General features: G+C 41.0%; 1 protein-coding gene across 1 annotated transcript in view; it reads right to left on the bottom strand.

Moving 5' to 3' along the window:
• Positions 1-19,875, bottom strand: part of prdm6 (PR domain containing 6) — a 196,082-nt gene that overhangs the window by 84,046 nt on the left and 92,161 nt on the right. Inside the window, exon 3 of the mRNA XM_059969658.1 lies at positions 9,211-9,338. Coding sequence (XP_059825641.1) covers positions 9,211-9,338 — 128 coding nt within the window. The remainder of the gene's footprint in view (positions 1-9,210; positions 9,339-19,875) is intronic.

Raw genomic sequence — 19,875 nt, 5'->3', positions numbered from 1 at the left:
CTCTGGAAAGATATTGATTTGTTGCTTTGTTGCATTCTATGACACCTCGTGGGGGTGACAGGCATGAAACCTCAAGTTTATGGATGAGCAAAATAATTGATAATCCTAACAAGTGAATGATGGCAGGTAAATTAAGAAGAAAAAGTCATGAGCAAATCTAACCTTATCCTCATCGAATTCTTAAGAGACATTGGGGGTGAACAATAGAAAAGTTGCAGTCAATATTCCTCTCCCTAGACCAGGGGTCAGCAACCTTTACCACTGAAAGAGCCACTTGGACCCGTTTCCCACAGAAAAGAAAACACTGGGAGCCGCAAAACCCATTTGACATTTAAAATGAAATAACACTGCATACAACGTTTTGTTTTGCCTTTATGCTATGTATAAACAAACTATAATGTGTTGCATTTATGAAATTGATGAACTCCTGCAGAGAAAACGAAATTACATTTCTGCATGCAACAGAAACATTTTGAACTCCGAAAAAAAGACGTTAGGTTAAAGGTTACTTTTAAGTAAAATACTCAACGTCTATTTGAGTCCTTCTTGTATTTATGAAAAACGCCAAACTTAAATTTGCCGCCAGCAGCAAATCAAAAATAACATCAGCCAGCTGTCAGCCTGAAAAATAAAAGGACTATTTCACTGAACAATGAAAACATATGAATATACGTAAAATAATAGGCAATTAAAATATTTATCATACTTGTTCAGGTTGACTCACACCTGACAATGCAGTCGTATTCAGTAGGGATGGATCGATGCTTAGGGGAGTGACCGGGAAGGATAATGTGTTTTTTTCCTCTCTGAACTCACAGAAGCGTTTCCCAAACGATGTTTGCATTGCGATGATTGCAGAATGTAAATACTCCGAATTTATCATGTCGTGACATTGTTTGAACTCTCTCAAATTGGGGAAGTGAGACAATGTGCCTTTCTGTAAATCTCTGGCAAGCAACGTCAACTTGCGCTCGAATGCCAAAACATCCTCCAACATGTGCAGGGCTGTACGTCCTTACCCCGTTGAAGAGCTGTGTTCAGCGTGTTCAGGTGCGCTGTCATGTCTACCATGAAGTGTAGCTTTTCCAGCCACTCTGGCTGTTCCAGCTCAGGAAAGTTGAGCCCTTTGCTGCCCAGGAAAGTTTTCACTTCTTCCAGACACGCGACAAAGCGTTTCAGCACCTCCCCTCTGGACAGCCAGCGATAAAAACACGTAGCGGTTGCTACACGCAGTCAGTAAACTGCAGTCAAAGATAGCTTTATTCGAACTAAACAGCCTTGCTTTTAAGCCTCCCTCAACCCGCCCCCCATGGGCGCGGATGCTGCAAAAGACACGTACTCACAAACCCCTGTAGGCTATCTCCCTTAGCCTGAACGCTGGCTAATTGTGAGCCGGTTCGAATGTGTCAGGAAATGGGTCGCCACAACATCTTATTTAGATTGTACAAGATCACCATAATCTTCAAATTTAGATTTACATTTCAAAAACTAACAAACTAACATAAAATATATTTTAATTAAATACTGACCATGTAGCGGTGTGCTACACGCAGCGCTAAAATTACGACACGGAGTCGGTAACTGCAGTCGAAGGAAAAAACCTTATTCGAAATCTTCAGCCTCACTTTTAAGCCTCCCTCAACCGGCCCCCCGTGGCGCAGTGGCTCCAAAGCTCTGTGCTCGCAAACCCCCGTAGGCTATCTAATTGTGAGTCGGTTCGGATGTGCCAGGAAAAGGGTCGCCACAACCAATTATTTCCCAAAGTAACAGGGAGCCGCAGCACAGACGTAAAAGAGCCACATGTGGCTCCGGAGCCGCGGGTTGCCGACCCCCGCCCTAGACCAAGAACACTTCTTACGCTTTTGTAGCTGCTCTCAGCAGGGGCACAATCTGAATGGGTCATCTTTTCAAGACCATTACTGGCTTTAACAGAATTACTTCCGTATTTGAGTGCTTTACGCTTAACAAATGGGAATCTTTAACAATGAATACGACTACACCTGAGGGAACTAACAGTTTTGCAAATTTTCTCATTGATGTTTTCACAATACTTGCCAGTACAGAATTATTCCTTGCCAGCTAACTATGAGACTTGAGATGTCGCTGATGAAAGGAGATGTACACTCATAAAACACCAACTCCAGATGGAGTCCAGCCAAGAATAATAACAGAGTTAGGTCAGAATTGGTATGCTTACAGCCATCAGTGAAGTTAAATGCACAGAGAATATTATCAAAGAACAGCAAGATCATTAATATGGATCACACTTTTTTTTTAAAGGTTTAGGTTCGTGGATTTTTATCTATTAATTTAAATTGTAAAAGTAATAAAAGTTTTGAAATTAGCTGTAAAGGATGCTACTGTAGAGTGTTGACCAATCAGGCACTCGGCAGTTTATGGAAAATATCTGCGACCTGAAAATGTATTGAAAATATTTCAAAATATTTCAAAATGAGAGTGATCATGTAAAGTTCAAAGTCAGTTTATTATCAAAGTACATATATGTCGCCATCAATGTTCCCTCTAATCTGCATTGACCAGTGTGTGCAAAAATCTTGTGCTCTGCAATTATTTTACCCAGTAACAACAACACCTAAGCACTGAATTCTTAAGTGGAGGTAAATCACTTCTTCTCACTTGCAAGTTCTCCTGCAACTTTTGCCTCACAACAGTACACACAGGTAACACCAGTTTCCGTATTGTACATAAATTCTTCTCGTAGCTGCACATTCCTGACCACATGAGCTCTCAGTGTAGCAGTTTCTACTGTTTCATTAAGCCATTCCGCTATAAATGAGCTAGCAGTTCTTTTGTTCTTCACATCCTTTGCTTCTTAGGAATTTGACATAGTGAATCAATAATTTCTTCAATAAAAATGGTATAAATAAGCCAGTTCTAAAATCTGCAGACAAATCATCACAAAGTCCACGTTGTCAACCCCATTTGCATCAGAAACCAGAAAAGGAAATGTGATTGTGTATGATTGTGAAATATACTTAGCATGCCAACAAGATAGCGGGTGTCAATCTTTTGTGCGCAGTTTAAATTTCTTTGTGTGATAGTAGCAAAAGATGTATGCATGCACACACGTGCATACCTTAGAGGGAACATTGGTCACCATATATAGTTAACATTGAAGTTCATTTTCTTGTGAGCAGTCACAGTAAAAGCAAGAAACACAATAGATTCAATAAAAGACTGCACCCAACAGGACAGACAAACAACCAATGTGCAAAGGAAAACAACAAACTGTGTTTATAAATAAATAAATGTGTAAATAAATAAGCAAGCAAGCAATAAACATTGAAAACATGAGATGTGTGAGTGCATTGGGTGCAGTTCAACGCTAGGGTGAGTGGAGTTTGAGTGAAATTATCCCTTTTGGTTCAAGAGCCTGATGGCTGAGGGGTGCTAGCTGTTCCTAAACCTGGTGGTGTGGGTCATGAGCCTTCTGTACCTTCTTCCTGATGGCAGGAACGGTAGAGAGCATGGCCTAGATGGTGGAGGTCCTTGATGATGGATGTGCTTTCCTACAACAGTGCTCCAAGTAGATGTGCTCAGTGGTGGGGAGGGCTTTACCCTTGATGGATTGGGCTGCACAGACTACATTTAGGAGGCGTTTTTGTACAAGAGTATTGGCCAGGAGTCCCCACACATCTATAGAAGTTTGTCAAATTTTAGATTTCATGCCAAATCTTTGCAACATTCCAAGAAAGTCTAGAGGCACTGCCATGCTCACTTCATAATAGAAGCAAGCTTCTGTGGATCTCAAAGAGACACACAGATGGTATGTTTTGCTCCCAGGAGCCAGTGTCAGGGATGTCTTGAATTGGGTCCGCAGCATTCCAAAGTGGGAGGGTGAACAGCCAGATGGAAAAGCGAGGAGGTCCTGAAGAGAGGTTTTATGGAGCTAGGTAGAAAGCTGAGAAGCAGGACCGCCAAGGTCATAATCTTTGGATTGCTGCCTGTGCCACACACCACTGAGGGTAAGAACAAGAACACTTGGCAGATAAATGCACGGCTGAGGAACTGGTTTAGGGGACAGTGTTCTGATTCCTGGATCTTTGGGACCTCTTCTGGTGAATATCCAACCTGTATAGAGGGGACAGGTTACACCTGAACCTGAAGGGGTCCAATATCCTTGTGGACCAGTTTTCTCAAGCTGTTCGGGGTGGTTTAAACAAATTTGGCAGGGAAATGGGAAGTGGAATGATAGGGCTGAGGGGGTGGAGCAGTTGGTTTACAAACGAAAAGAGTGTGTTGTGAGACTGCGGGCAAGGACTGCTCATGTTTGGGCAAAATTACTGCCAATGGGATGAGTTGCTATGTAAAAAGGGAACAAAACTGAAAAGTGATTAATACAGCACTGAAAGCATTATATTTGAATGGACACAGTATATGGAATAAGGTAGATGAACTTGCAGCACAGTTAGAGATTGGCATGTATGATGTTGTGGGCATCAATGAATCATGGCTGAAAGGAGATTATAGTTGGAGCTTAATGTCAAAGGATATACATTGTATTGAAAGGACAGACAGGTAGACAGAGGGGTTGGGGTGGCTCTGTTGGCAAAAAATAAAATCAAATCCTCTGAAAGAAGCTACCTAGGATCAGAAAGTGTAGAATTGTTGTGGGCAGAGCTAAGAAACTACAAGGTATTCAAACAGTAGCAAAGATGTGGGCTACAAAGTACTAAAAGGAGAAGGAAAAAGCGCAATGTTATGATAGTAAATATGCAGGCAGATTGGAAAAACCAGGTTGGTGCTTAACTCCAAGAGGGGGATTTCATAGAATGCCTACAAGATGGCATTTAGTGCAGCTCATGGTTGAATTCACTAGGGGATAGGCAATTCTGGATTGGGCATTGTGCAATGAAGCAGAATTGATTAGAGAGCTGAAAGTAAAGGAACTCTTGTGGCAGTGTTCATAACTATGATAGAATTCATCCCACAATTTGAAAATAGAAAGCTAAAGTCAGATATATCAGTATTACAGTGGAGAAAAAAGTAATTACGTAGGCATGATAGAGGAGCCGGCCAAAGTTGATTGGACGGGAACATCAGCAGGGATGATGGCAGAACAGCAATAGCTGGAGCAATTTGGAAGGCACAGGATATATCTGTCCCAAAGATGAAGAAGTATTCTAAAGGGAGGAAGACGTAACTGTGACTGACAAGGGAAGTCAAAACCAATACAAAAGGGCATATAAAAGAACAAAAATTAGTGGGAAGTTGGAGGACGGGGAAATTGGAGAATTGGGAAGCTAAGAACAACCAGCAGAAGGCAATTAAACATTCATAAAGCGTGAAAAGATTACACACATAGGTCAGCTAGCCAGTTATATTAAAGAGGATACCAAAAGTTTTTTCAGATACATGGAGTAAAAGAGAGGCAAGAGTAGATATCAGACCATTGTAAAGTTATGCTGGAGAGGTGGTAATGGGGGACAAGGAAATGGTGAATGAACTGAGCATTTTGTATCTCAGAAGTTTGAGAGAGGCAGGGGCAGAAGTGAATGAAGTTACTATTACTAGGGAGAAGGTGTCTGGGAAACTGAAAAGCTTGAATGTAGATAAATCACCTGGACCAGGTGGTCTACATCCCAGGGTTCTGAAAGAGGTGGCTGAAGATATCATGGCTGCATTAGTAATGATCTTTCAAGAATCAATAGATTCTGGCATGGTTCTGGAGTACAGGAAAATTGCAAATGTAATTTCACTCTTCGAGAAGAGACAGAGATAGAAGAAAGGAAATTATAGGCCAATTAGTCTGACCTCAGTGGTTGTGAAGAATTTGGAATTGATTATTAAGGAAGTGGTTTTGGGGTAGTTAGAAACATATTATAAAATAGGCCAAAGTCAGCACAGTTTCCTCAAGGGAAAATGTTGTCTGACAAATCTGCTGGAATTATTTGAAAAAATAACAAGGGGTCAACAAATGAGAAACAGTGGATGTTGCGCACTTGGATTTTCAGAAGGGCTTTGACAAGGTGCCACACATGAGGCAGCTTAACAAGTTAAGAGCACATGGTATTACAGTGAAGATACTAACATGGATAGAGCATTGTCTTGATTTGGAAAGAGTGTGAACAAAGAGACCAGTGCTGTTCTACAGGGGTCTGCGTGGACTGCTTCTTTTTGTGTTATATGTCAATGATTTGGATGATAGAATTGATGGCTTTGAGGCCAAGTTTGCAGACGATATGAGGATAGGTGGAGGGGCAGGTAGTTTTGAGGAAATAGAGAGGCTACAAAAGGATTTAGACAGATCAGGAGAATGGGCAAACAAGTGGCAGATGGAATACAGTGTTGGAAAATGTATGGTCATGCACTTTGGCAGAAAAAATACAAGAGTAGACTAATTTCTAAATGGAGAGAATATTCAGAAATCTGAGGCACAAAATGACACGGGACTCCTCGTGCAGGATTCCCTAAAGGTTATTTTGCAGGTTGAGTCAATGGTGAGGAAGGCAAATGCAATGATTGCATTCATTTCACTTGAATCCCAAGGGGATCAATATCCTGGCAGGAGGTTTGCAAAGGCTATTGGGGAGAGATTAAACTAGAATTGCTGGAGGGTGGGAACCGAACTGAAGTGACAAAGGAAAAGGTGGTTGGCTCACATATAGAGAAAGCTTGGAGGCAGTGCGAGGGGGAGGATGGGCAAGTGATAGAGAAGGGACGCACTCAGACTGATGGTTTGAGATGTGTCTACTTTAATGTAAGAGTATCATGAACAAAGCAGAGGAGCTTAGAGCACGGATCAGTACTTGGAGCTATGATGCTGTGGCCATTATAGAGACTTGGAAGGCTCAGGGTCAGGAACAGTTACTTCAAGTCCCAGGCTTTAGATGTTTCAGAAAGGACAGGGAGGGAGACAAAAGAAGTGGGAGTGTGGCACTGTAGATCAGCGATAATGCCATGGCTGCAGAAAAGGAGGAAGTTATGTATGGATTGTCTACGGAGTCTCTGTAGGTAAAAGTTATGAACTGGAAGGGGTCAATAACTCTACCAGACCAGTGAGTCTTACTTCAGTGGTTGGTAAGTTGATAGAGAAGATCCTATACAGGTCGTGCCTTACAAGCTTGATTGAATTTTTTGAGGATGTGACTAAACACATTTTTTGGAGGAAGAGCAATAGATGTAGTGTATATGGATTTCAGCAAGACATTTGACAAGGTACCCCATGAAAGGCTTATTGAGGAAGTAAGGAGGCATGGGATCCAAGGGGACATTGCTTTGTGGATCCAGAACTGGCTTGCCCACAGAATGCAAAGAGTGTTTAAAGACAGGTCATACTCTGCATGGAGGCGGTGACCAGTGATGTGCCTCAGGGATCTGTTCTGGGACCCCTACGCTTCATGATTTTTATAAAGGGCCTGAATGAGGAAGTGGAGGGATGGGTTAGTAAGTTTGCTGACGACACAAAGCTTGGGGGTGTTGTGGACAGTGTAGAGGGCTGTCAGAAGTTACAGTGGGACATTGATAGGATGCAGAACTGGGCTGAGAAGTGGCAGATGGAGTTCAACCCAGATAAATGGGAGGTGGACTCGATGGCCTAATTCTGCACCTATATTTTATTGCTTTTATGATTTATGGTCTATAGAAGTGAGATAAAGCAGCAGCGGGCAGTCATGCTAAAACCATACAAAGCTTTGGTAAGGTCACAGGTGGACAGAACATTCAGATTTAATTATCATTTTGCACTAAAAATTTGATAGGACTGCAGAGAGTTCAGAGAAAATTAACAAAGGTTCTGCTAGGACTGGAGAATTATGAGAAGAGATTGATTGGATTGAGATTGGTTTCCTTGATGCCCATGCTGAGGGAAGATTTAATAGGCAAAAATTACATAAGGCATTGAATGAATACTTTTTGCTGTGTAGTGAATAGCTATATTCTGCAACTTTCTACCTGTAAGTGTTAAGAAAAGAATTTTCAAAAAGGAGTTACCTGCCATTTTATAAACACAAGTGATCCTGCAGATATTGGAAATCTAGGGTAACACATACAAAATACTGGAGGAACTCAGCAGGTCAGGCAGCATCTATGGAAAAGAATAAACAGTTGAAGTTTTGGGCCAAGGCCCTTCAACATGTCTGGAAAGAAAGGGGGAAGACATCAGAATAAGACATCAGAGGTTGAAGGGAAGGAGTCCAAGCTAGCAGTCGATAAATGAAGCTTGTTCCGGCTACTCCTCCCTCCCCTTCCAGTCCTGATGAAGGGTTTCAGCCAAAAATACTGACTGTTTATTCTCCTCCATAGATGTTGCTTGACCTGCTGAGTTCCTTCAGTATTTTGTGTGTTCAGCTGTTGAGAAGGAGAGTTTTAGTTAGAAGATCCACTCTTATGTGATTGAATGATTGAGCGGTTTCATAGGGTCACATTATCCATTCATCTGCTCCTCTATTCTACTCCTCCAGTAGGACTCCTCGTCTTCTACTCTCCTACAGTAGGGCAGAGATATAGAATGATTGCAACAATCTGATCCAGACAGCCCTATACCTCTCTTTCCGCCAGCCACCTGACCACCTATTACCTTTTAGCTTGTACTCCTTCTCCTTCTCCCACCTTCTTATTCTGGCATCATCCCCCTTTGTTTCCAATCCTGATGAAGGGTCTTGGCCCAAAACATCAACTGTTCATTCCTTTCCACAGAAGCTGCCCGACCAGCTGAGTTTCTCCAGCATTTTGCATGTGCTATCTGTTATTTTACTCCTTCTTTTCCACCATCCATGGACCCAAACGTTCCTTCCAGGTGAAGCACTGACCCACTGATAATAAATCTGTGGCAGTCAAGTGATGAACATTTTACAAAAGACTGAAGTTAACTTTGTTAATGATTAAGAGGGTATCAGCAGTTAATAATGCTAGAACTATCACTCAATAATCAGGGGACAGAAACTTGATATAAAACAATGACAACAACTTTGGATTTCACTTTTTTTATGATCCATTGTCTCACATTTATCCGGCATGCATATCTGTCAACTCCAGTCTAGTTTGGACAGTATACTGTCTTGGGACCCCTGATGGAGTTATTAATGAAACTAAGCAAACATCTTACTTCTGATTTCTGAGAGACAAGACCACCGATGATATACTGCATACTAATAAATTTGAGCAGTGTAGATATGGGTTTAGGTATTTTTCTATTTGCAGTCAGACCAAATGTCACACTGAGAGGTCAAAATTGTAAGTACCACCAACCTGTACTGGACAACAGTCATGTTCTGCTCTCCACAATGTCTTGCACAACGGATGTATCTCATCCAATTTGACTTGTTGGGGTCACTGCCATCAATAAAGTGTTGTAGGGATCCTTCTTGATCATATATCTGAGAAAGAGGTCAGAAAGTCAAATTGTTAATTGGATCAACAGTGATCACTCCCTTGTTGGATGTCCAAGCTGGAAATTTATGATCATTTAATTTATCGCTGACTTGAACCAATTCGGGAATCTCTCAAGCCATTAAAAATAAAGTAATGACAGAAAATGTGAAAGAACATACTTCTCAATTTTTAATGAGCTCTTTACTGGCAGTCAAAATACAGAAATAATGAGATTTATGAAAGTGCCATTTTGGGCCATATTTTCTTCAAGAGATTCTCAAAATGAAAATAGTAAGCTTCTTGATCCAACCCGATACCTATTTCCATGGTAACAAAAAGTGCAACATTAATTAATTATAACATTGCTTTGTTTCAAGCTAAACACAAGAGCCACTGGCAGACTTAATTTTTATTTTTATTGAGTATTGTTTAAACCTACTATCTTTGCACTTTGTGCCTAACCATCTTTACATTATTCTGTTTTGCATTCATTCCCGTAATTATACCGTTTACTCTGAGAGCTTCATCCAATCTAAGAACTTCCTTGCAGCCTGATATTTATGATAATAAACTGGTCTGAATCTGAATTGGACATAATTTTGAATGAACTTTAGTATTAGATCTTCTTGTTTAAAAATACTCTAATTATTGAACTGCTGAGGTGGGGTTAATTTTGATAGATCTTATGGAAATATAATTTATAACCAAAATAAATGAATAATAAAATGTTTTATTGAGCGTAGTCTGTAATTTATATGCATGTGGCTTACTGTCAATATACATGTTAAAGAAAATGTCCTAATAAACACTTGCTGCAATTTGTCACATTAACTACAAATCATGGTGAAATGATTTAATTGTGGATTGATTACAAGAATTTTAATAGGAATTTCAAAGTGTTATCCTTTCTTTTCAACAAATATGACACTTCAAACAGTGAGAAATATATTGGTATGTATCATGCACCAGCTGTTTGTACTTTAGAAATCTGCACTCTTTAATTATCTTCACATATTTTAGCCACTTCATTAGGTACCTTCTGTAATAAGGTGCCAAATGAATACATGTCTGTGGTCTTCTGCTGTTGTAGCCCATCCACTTCAAAGTTCAGCATGTGTGTTCAGAGACACCCTTCGGCAAACCACTGTTCCAACGCGTGGCTATTTGAGTTATTGTCACTTCCTTGTTAGCTTGAACCAGCCTGGCCATTCTCCTCTGTCCTCTCTCATTAACAAGGCATTTTCACCCACAGAACTGCTGCTCACTGGATGTGTTTTTTTTTGTTTTTCACACTGTTCTCTGTAAACTTCATTATGCATGAAAATCCCAGAAGATCAGCCCTTACTGAAATACTCAAACCACTCCATCTGGCACCAACAATCATTCCACAGTCAAAGTCACTTAGATCACATTTCTTCCACATTCTAACATTTGGTCTGAACAACACTGAACCTCTTAACTATGTCTTCATACTTTTATGAACTGCATTGCCGCCACATGTTCGGCTGATCGGCTATTTGCTTCAATGAACAGGTGAATGTGTAGCTAATAAAGTGACCACTGAGTGCAGAATGAAATAAGTAATTAGAGATTAAATTTACCACAGTGGAGAGCTGGTTAGAATGCTTCTATAACATTTATTTGTAGTTCAGTTTCTTAGAAAAATCATTTAATTTGTTCTTTGGAAATATCCTGTTACATATCTGAGTGAGTCAATAGGATTAAACAGATTTTATATCCCTTTTTATTTTTTTTTAATTTGCTGCCCTGTCACCGCTCAGATATAATATCATAATTTTGATTTGAAGGATGTTTTGGAGCTACCTGGATAACCTTGACCTACAGAAAGATAGCTGGATTAATAAGATCTTTGATCATCTTCCCTGAACAACTTTGTGATCATCCTCACTGTAGAGTCTAGCTTTTTATAATTGCATTTGTTTTTCCTCCAGTTCTATAATAGAAAGTCAGTATTAGTTTTGGTATTGGTATTGGTTTATTATTGTCACATGTATCAAGATACAGTGAGAAGTTTGTCTTGCATACTGTTCATACAGATCAAATCATTCCAGTGTACTGAGCTAGAATGAGGAAAAGCAATGTCAATGTTGAATAAAGAGTAAAAGCTGTCGAACAAGTGCAGTGCAAAATCATTATCAGATCGAATGCAAGTCCAACATATCGTGTAAGAGGTCCTTTCAGGTGTCTAATAACAGTAGGATAGAAGCTGGTGCTATGTGCTTTTAGCCTTTTGTACCTTCACCCGATGGAAGATAAGAGAAGAGAGAATGTCTGGAGTGGGTGGGGTCTTTCATTATGCTGGGTGCTTTACGCAGGCAGCAAGAAGTATAGACAGAGTCCATAGAGAGGAAGGTGGCTCTCATAATGTATAGAGCTGTTTCTACAGAGCAGTTGCCATACCGTTATTCATTCAGACCAAATGTTATCTATAGTTTATCAATAAAAATTGGTATGGGTCGATGGAGACATGCCAAATTTCTTTAGACTTCTGAGGAAGGAGAAACATTGGTGAGCATTCTTGGCCATGAAAAAGTTTCACCACATAGATACCTCCTGATCTCAGTTACTGATATAAACTTAAAATATATTGTCCTGCTTGTAGAATATAACTTCAGTATTCTTTACTGATCTTTTCTATACTACTTTGCATCAGTAACAATAAAGAGAGAACTTCATTAGCCTTTTAGGATTTCAGGGATTTCTATTCTTGTAGCATCTTTCCCAGAAATATCATTCCCAATTCTCATTGAGCTCTTACTTCAGCAGGCTCCAAGAAGCGAGAACTGGGGATCGCTATAGCTTCAGTGATCTCGACGTTCCTTGATAAAATTCTCCTGGAATTACTCTTTTACTCAACTACAACAGTCTCACCTAATTATGTGATTCATTACCTTAGGAATAGTCGTTACCCAATGTCACAATGAAATCTCTAGTCTCTCTGTAAAAATCACTGAAACTAACTCCAAAACTTCAATGTAAAAATAATAATGTTCTTTCAGTAAATAGTCTCTATACTCTAGTACACAGTTTCATGCACACAGTATCATATGCAAGCATTCTTTCTGTAAATGTCTCTTTTTTTGCAAAGGTATAATCCCCAACATTGTCTACACTGGAAACAAAAGAGAAGTTCACATTTGAATGATCAAGATTGCAAGCAACCAGCAATAGGTTTCAGCAATAAGATCACCTCAGGAAAGTTGTGTGTTCACTTTCCTTTAAGTTTTCATGATGAGATAGCACCAAGGCTAATCAGACATATGCTTTATAGTAAATCATGGATCCGATTTCTGCTCTACAAAAGCAGAAAAATGTAGAGAATCAAAATACTAAGAGAATCAAAAAATTTGCAACACTTTTTGTAAAGTTCACTTGCAGCTTTTTAAAAGAATCTTTCCTCCCTTGTTATTGAACTGCCTTATTTAAATATTTTACTGTATCGTCTATATGAACTGCAATAAGTACCCTGATTCGTCTAAGAAATTTAGTTTGCTTTATTAAAATAATATATGTCCAACATGATCTGGCAACAACTCTTAACAAAGAGAAATACAATTAAACATATAACATAGACCAGTACAACCTAAGAACAGGCCTTTCAACCCGTGATGTTGGTGCTGAACATGATGAAAATTTAAATTGCTCATCTGCCTGAAGGTAGTCCACATCCCTCAGTCCTTGCATATTAATGTGCCTGTCTAAGTGCCTCTTAAACATTGCTATTGAATCTACTTCCACCTCTTCACTTGGCATTGTAATTGAGACACCAATCAGGCCTTGTGTAAAAATTATGCTTCACACATCTTTGAACTTTCCCCCCTCTAAAAGTTATGCTATCAGGTATTTGGCATTTCTACCCTGAGAGAAAGACTCTGACTATCTACTCTAACCTACCTATGTCTCACATAATTTAATATACTGTACTTCTCTCAGGTTGCCCATCAGCCTCTGATTCTACCCAGAAAACCACAGTTGAAATTACTAATATCAGAGGGCATTCTTTTAAGGTGAAAGGGGTAATTTCAAAGGAGATATGAGGGGCAAATTTATTTTACAGAGTGTGGTTGGTGCCTGGAATGCATAGTCTGGTATGTGGAGGTATGGATGGCAGGGGCAGGTCAAGGAGGGGATATAGACAGAGGTAGCTTGTGTTGTTCATCCACATGTTGAACGAGGGAGGAGGAGGGAGGAGGGGAGGCATTTGTGCTGAGGGAACTTTGGGTGCCTCAGCACCTGGACTGGTGTGCTGAGGGGGGTGTGTACAGTAAGACAAGTGTCAAACCTATTGAAGAATTGGTTTAACTCATTAGCCTGTTCATAACTACATTCTGAGGCTCTACAGCTGGGCTTGAAGCCAGTGAAGGTTTTCATGCCTCTCCACACCTCCCGTGTGCTACTCTGCCCAAGCTTGTTCTCCAGCTCTCTCCTGTATTCCTATTTAGCCACATTGATCTTCCCCTTTAGCTCTGGGAGGGGCAGCACCTCTGGTGGGGGAACGTTCCGTGTCCTTTTCAGGCGGTTTGTCCACCTTTGGTCCCCACCTGGCACTCAGCTCCCACCTGTGGCTCCCCGTAGCTTTTCACATGCGACAGCGGCCATACCCCGGGCAAAGGCTTCGACAAGCTGGCTAAACCAGGTGAGGGTAGTTGACGGGTCTCAAACTCTCGGTGAGATGGGGAGTTGTCTATCCCAGCACTTGAAGGCAGACTCCGGTGGATTGAGCAAACAAGACCAATGGAGGGTCCAACGGTCAAGAAGGTGGTCTCTGCAAGCGTCGTGGAAAACGTAGAGCACGACAAGACACAGAAGATGTCCTGGTCATTCACACTACGTCCAGTCCCATCTCCAGCCATCTCGACTCTTGTCTTGCCACTGGATTCAGATGGGAATTGGGAAGAGAGAGTGAGGCTGACGCTGCGCAACTCTCCCTCACTTAAATCCAAATCAAGCACTGGTCTCAACACCATCATCATCACCATAATGGTGTCGAAGTTTTCATTGACAACGATGGACGAACAACCAACCCTTGTGCACTTCTTTAACACGAAGGATCTGACACACTGCCAAAGTCTACTGCTTTAGTGCAACAAAAAAGGGATAAAAAAATTATTAACATCCTTAGTTAACTGTAATTAAGCTGAGCACAATGTAGTTCAATTGTTTTAGCATTCCCGCCAATGATATTCTCTGCTGCTGATGATTAAGAGTTAGCCATAAAATTATTTTAGGTATTTTTATTCAGCTGTCAGAGGGATTTACTTCTTATTGTACCTTAGTTGAGGAATCTGTCCGAAAGGCCACAGAATGGGTGGAAAAGGGGGAGTTAAATGGGATTAATATATGGGACTGAGGTTAAGTGATAGAAACTCTACTAATTGGTGGCATTGTGTAGTGAAAAAGTTCTATTATCAAGCAATTACATCCATGTATGCAAAATTTCAAAAGAAATATAATCTAACCTGGACCCACTCATCTATGTACTTCTCTCCTCCCCGCATATACTCTAATTGAAAATACTCACCATCCTTAGAGAGTGAGTGAAGGCAGGTAATATCACAGTCCATCCTTCATGACAGAGTTATTGACTTGGACTTCACTACGCTGAACAAAATACATGATTTGTCTGCCTACTGTCCAATTATGTCGAAATCTGCCACGAGTGACTCAATCACTGTGTGTCTTTTAGATGGGGTTGTGCAGAGGATGGTGTAATCAGTAAAGAGATCAATGCAGGTTTTGATAAATCAACTTCTATATCATCAATAAAGATGAGAAATAGTGAGGGCATGCATGAGTGATAACCACATACATATCGAAACTGAAGCTAAATATGAGGGCATAGTGCTTTCTATCCTCTGGGAAAGAAGTATATTTATTTTGATATATATACGAGAAATTTGATTGGGCTATTCTCACATGTACAATCAAATACACAAGATATCCCAAAGGTTAGTGCTTTAACATAATGAGCATGGTGAAACAGTAGGTAGTGCTGCTGCCTGATTATAAACACAAGAGATTCTGCAGATGCTGGAAATCCAAAGCAACATTCACAAATTGCTGGAGGAACTCAGCATGTCTGACAGCATCTATGGAAATGAATAAGCAGTTGACGTTTCAGCCCAAAGAGGAATCTGCGCTTGATCCTGACATCTGGTGCTGTCATCAATTTATACAGCATAGAAACTGGCTGTTCAGCCTATTGGACTAGGCCTACTATTAAGCCCCAAATTTACATTAAACTATTACAAATTCTATTTTATCTTCTCCACATTCCCAACAGCTCCCCAGTTCCTACCGCTCTTCAACCCACAGTTAACTTAATCTCTTCCATATCTTCCATTTGTGGGTAGAAACAGGTGGGCCTGAGAGAAACTGATGGGGGTCACAGGGAGTACGTGTAAACTCCACACAGACGGTACAAGAGGATGTGTACACAATACTGGAAAAACTCAGCAGGCCAGGCAGCATCCGTGAGAAAAGAGTAGCCAACGTTTCAGGCCGAGACCCTTCATCAGGAATGAGGGGGAAAAGAGGGCCAAAGCCCAGTAATAGAGAAAGGGGAGGGGGTAGGGCCTAGAGGTGCCAGGTGGAAAACCAATCAGAGGAAAGATAAAGGGGAGAGGGGGAGGGGATAAGCATGAAAGAACTGTAGAGATAAAGAAGCAAAAAGTTGAAAGGGGAGAAGAGGCAGAGAGGAACCTGGGATAGGGGAAGGGAGAGGGGGAGGGAATTACCGGAAATTGGAGAATTCAATGTTCATACCACCAGGCTGGAGGCTACCCAGATGGTAGATGAGGTGTTGCTCCTCCAACCTGAGTTTGGCCTCATCATGGTAGTAAAGGAGGCCATGTATGGACATATCTAGATGGGAATGAGAGGCAGAGTTGTAGTGGGTGGCAACCGGGAGGTCCTGTCTATTGTGACGGATGGAGCGTAGGTGCTCGACGAAGCGGTCCCCCAATCTGCATCGGGTCTCGTTGATGTAGAGGAGGCCGCACCGGATGCAATAGACGACTCCAGCAGACTCGCAGGTGAAGTGTTGCCTCACCTGGAAGGACTGTCTGGGACCTGGTCTCTGTTGTTACAGGGAGACTTTTGATTTACATTAGGGAGAATATGTCAAGAGGGGTATCCTCTGGTAAATTACTCAGGTATTTCCTTTCCCAAGGGTAAAGCGGACAATCCATCAGCATTTCCATTAGTCTTGAGTTTAATCTTGTAATTGTGTCCTCCAAGCAACAGAGCCCATCTCTGAATTCATGCTGCTGCTCTTAGTGGGGCACCCTTCTGTGGTTTGAAAATGGACACAAGTCATTGATGGTCAGGAGTAAGAGTGTACTACCTTCAGTACAAGTACTGGTTGAAATGTCTTACACCCCAAACCGGACTCAAGGCCTCTCTGCCATTCTGTATGTTACTTCTTTCTGCAGCAGTAAGGGAACACGATGCAAAGGCTATGGGACATTCACTTCCATCACTCATAACATGTAACCTATACCATAAGGCAAAGCATCTCAGGCAAGCTTCACTGGATGATGTGGATTGTTCTGTATGGGCACTGTGTCTGCCATCACCATTTCCATTGTCTTTTGGCAAGCCACTTCACCTAACTTTGTCCACTTGCATTTCTTTCCATTCTGTAGTAATAAATTCAAGAGGTGGAGCATAGTAGCCAGGTTTGGCAGGAACCTGCTATGGCAATAAACAAATCCTAAAAAAGACCACAACTATGACATGACCTTTGGCCTTGGGGATATCCAGCGCAGCTGAAATTTTTTCAGCACACTTGTGTAATTCTTGTGTGTTGATGGTTTGACCATAGTAAGTGATGCTTGGTTGAAAGAATTCACATTTACTGCATTGTGCTCTGAACCCATAAAATTCACTTTCCTCATCGTTGAAACATTCCCATAACCTATGGACTCACTTTCAAGGACTGTTCACCTCATGTTCTCAATATTTATTGTTATTTATTTATTTTTTTTCATTTGCACGATTTGTGTTCTTTTGCACACTGGTTAAATGCTAAAGTTGGTGGAGTCCTTCATTGATCCGTTATGGATTCTGGATTTATTAAGTATGCCCTCAAGAAAAGGAGTCCCAGGGTTGTATACGCTGATGTATATGTTCAAAGGTTCATTTTATTGTCGAAGTATGCATGTGCAATACAACTCTGATATTTGTCTTCTCCAGATAGCCATGAAATATAGAAAGACTGTAGAAGTTGTTGAAAGAAAAGACATCAACTCCCCCTCCACCCACAAAAAACAAAAAAAAGAAACAAAACTCACAGGCCCAAGAACCTCCACCACTTCCCCTGCAGAAGAATACAGCGACAATAGCATTAAATCCCCTATCCTTCCCCTGCAGGGGAAAGAAACAGTGACAATAGCAACAAATTCACAAACCCTCCCCCGCAGAAGAGAAAATAGGGACAATAACAATCCCCGACCTCCTCACTCACAGAAAAGAACAGCGACAGTGACCCTTCTCAAACACACAAAAAACTAACATATCACCCACCCGCAAGCAGCCACAAGAAAGAAAACACCGAAGGAGACCAAAATAAAATATAATCCAATTATCACATATATCTCAGAATCTTGAACACATCCTTCCCTCTGCATGTGAGGACAGAGGCCACATGAACTCAGTCCTTCCGTGAAGCGCAACCATACTAGGTGCAAACGGCACCAACCCGGCTTCTGATCTTTGTTATGCCAATGGCCTCCATGGGCAGCAATTGCTGACCCCTCCACATTCACCTCGATGCCTCAATATTCCTCAGCTCTTCGAGATGGAGTCATCCCCGACCCTGCGCCCTGACTCTGGTCCTCTCCATGAGTCAGCGCATGGTTTCTATCCTTTTCAGATGCCCATCTCTGATCTCCATGACATCTCTGGACATAGCAGAGCACAAGATCATCCGATGGAGTTCCACACTGAATGTCCAACAGTCTCCATAACACAAACAAGACAAAAGGAACAAGCAGAAGGTGTAGAGAAAGTGAAATAATTGAAGAGATCGGCTATCCAGAAGATTTCACCCAAGGAATCACTGTTCGCTGGTGCTATCTTGATCAGAATCACGTTGATATGTACTTTGACAATAAATTTATTTTGAACTTTGAACTTCTAAATCTTTTTTAACACAGTCTTAAGATTTTGGAGATATTCCTTTATAATCCTTTACAATGTCATCCCGGTAACACCGAGCACGCCAGCATTTTCGCAACCCTGGTCCATAGGTTTTTGTCAGAGTACAGATGCAGGTACTACTCCAAAAATAAGCCTGCTATAGCAATTTTTGGTCTGAATTTTACAATGCCCTTGAACACTGCTGTGGTGTCGTCCAGTACCTTTCTTAGTTCATTTTCACTTGACTGTATTGCAGGGGATGTGGCATGCAAATGGTGGATGGATCTCCAATCAAGTTTCAGTTGTCTGAGCCGATCACAACCCCACAATGCTGGTCCACCCCCCACCCTGCTTTTACCACATACAAGCCTAATGTAACTTGTTGGTTGTTGTATGTCACTGTTACAAATGCCATTCCCACAGGAGTTATCTTTTCTCCAGTATAAGTTCTTAATTGGATATCTGCAGGCTTCAGTTCAGTATCTTTGAAATGCTGTTCAAATTCATTTTGTGGAATGGCTGAAACAGCCAAGCCAGTGTTCCATCTTAATTAATTTGCCATTCACTTCCGATGTGAGCCGTATTGCTTGTCTATTGTTTATTTTCATACTGTAAATCTCAAGTTTACTCAGTCCTGCATTACTCTTATCAGTATCAAATTTTTCATCAACAGCATGCAGATTGATGCTCATTTTGAAAGTGCATTTTGTCTTTTTATCTTTTTCTCTTCCCTGTGCAGTCCACTTATTTTTGTCTGCTCTACGTGCTTTTCGTATGTGTCCTACTTTGTTGCAGTTTCTGCTAGTTTCACCTTTAAATCTGCATTTGTCTGGTGTATGTGAACCTTTGCCACAATGGTAACACAATTTGTTTGGCCAGGCAGGTTTCAGTTAGGACGTTGCAATTTTGTTCTCACTCACTTTCATTCCTGACTGCAACTCAGTTGCATCTCTGGCTGTGGTTTCCATTGGTACAGTGATTTCAACTGTTCTTTTAAATATACGTTGTACTTCAGTTAACAGCCATTTTGGAATGCTTTTTGTAAGATTCCACAAAATAAACAATTTCTCAGTGCCTGACACTGAACTGGTAATACTCAGACAATCTCTTCAATAAGTCACATAAGTTGAAATGAACTCCCATTCCTTTCGATTCTGCTTATGAAACCTAAAGCCATTGGCATTCAACAATTTAGGTTTTGGTTCTAAATGGTCCTGCATTAGTTTCACGATATCAGCAAAGGTCATTTCGGCTGGTTTGGTTGAGGTAGTTAAAGTTGTAAACAAACTGTATGCTCTTCTACCAATTGCACTCAGCAAAACTGGCATTTGTTTCTTGTTAGCTATTTCATTTGCTTCAAAATACTGCTCAATTCACTCA

The sequence above is a fragment of the Hypanus sabinus genome, chromosome 5 (assembly GCF_030144855.1).
Source record: "Hypanus sabinus isolate sHypSab1 chromosome 5, sHypSab1.hap1, whole genome shotgun sequence".
NCBI lineage: Eukaryota > Metazoa > Chordata > Chondrichthyes > Myliobatiformes > Dasyatidae > Hypanus > Hypanus sabinus.
The sequence above is the reverse complement of the archived record's forward strand: the minus strand, read 5'-3'. Positions and strand labels throughout refer to the sequence as shown.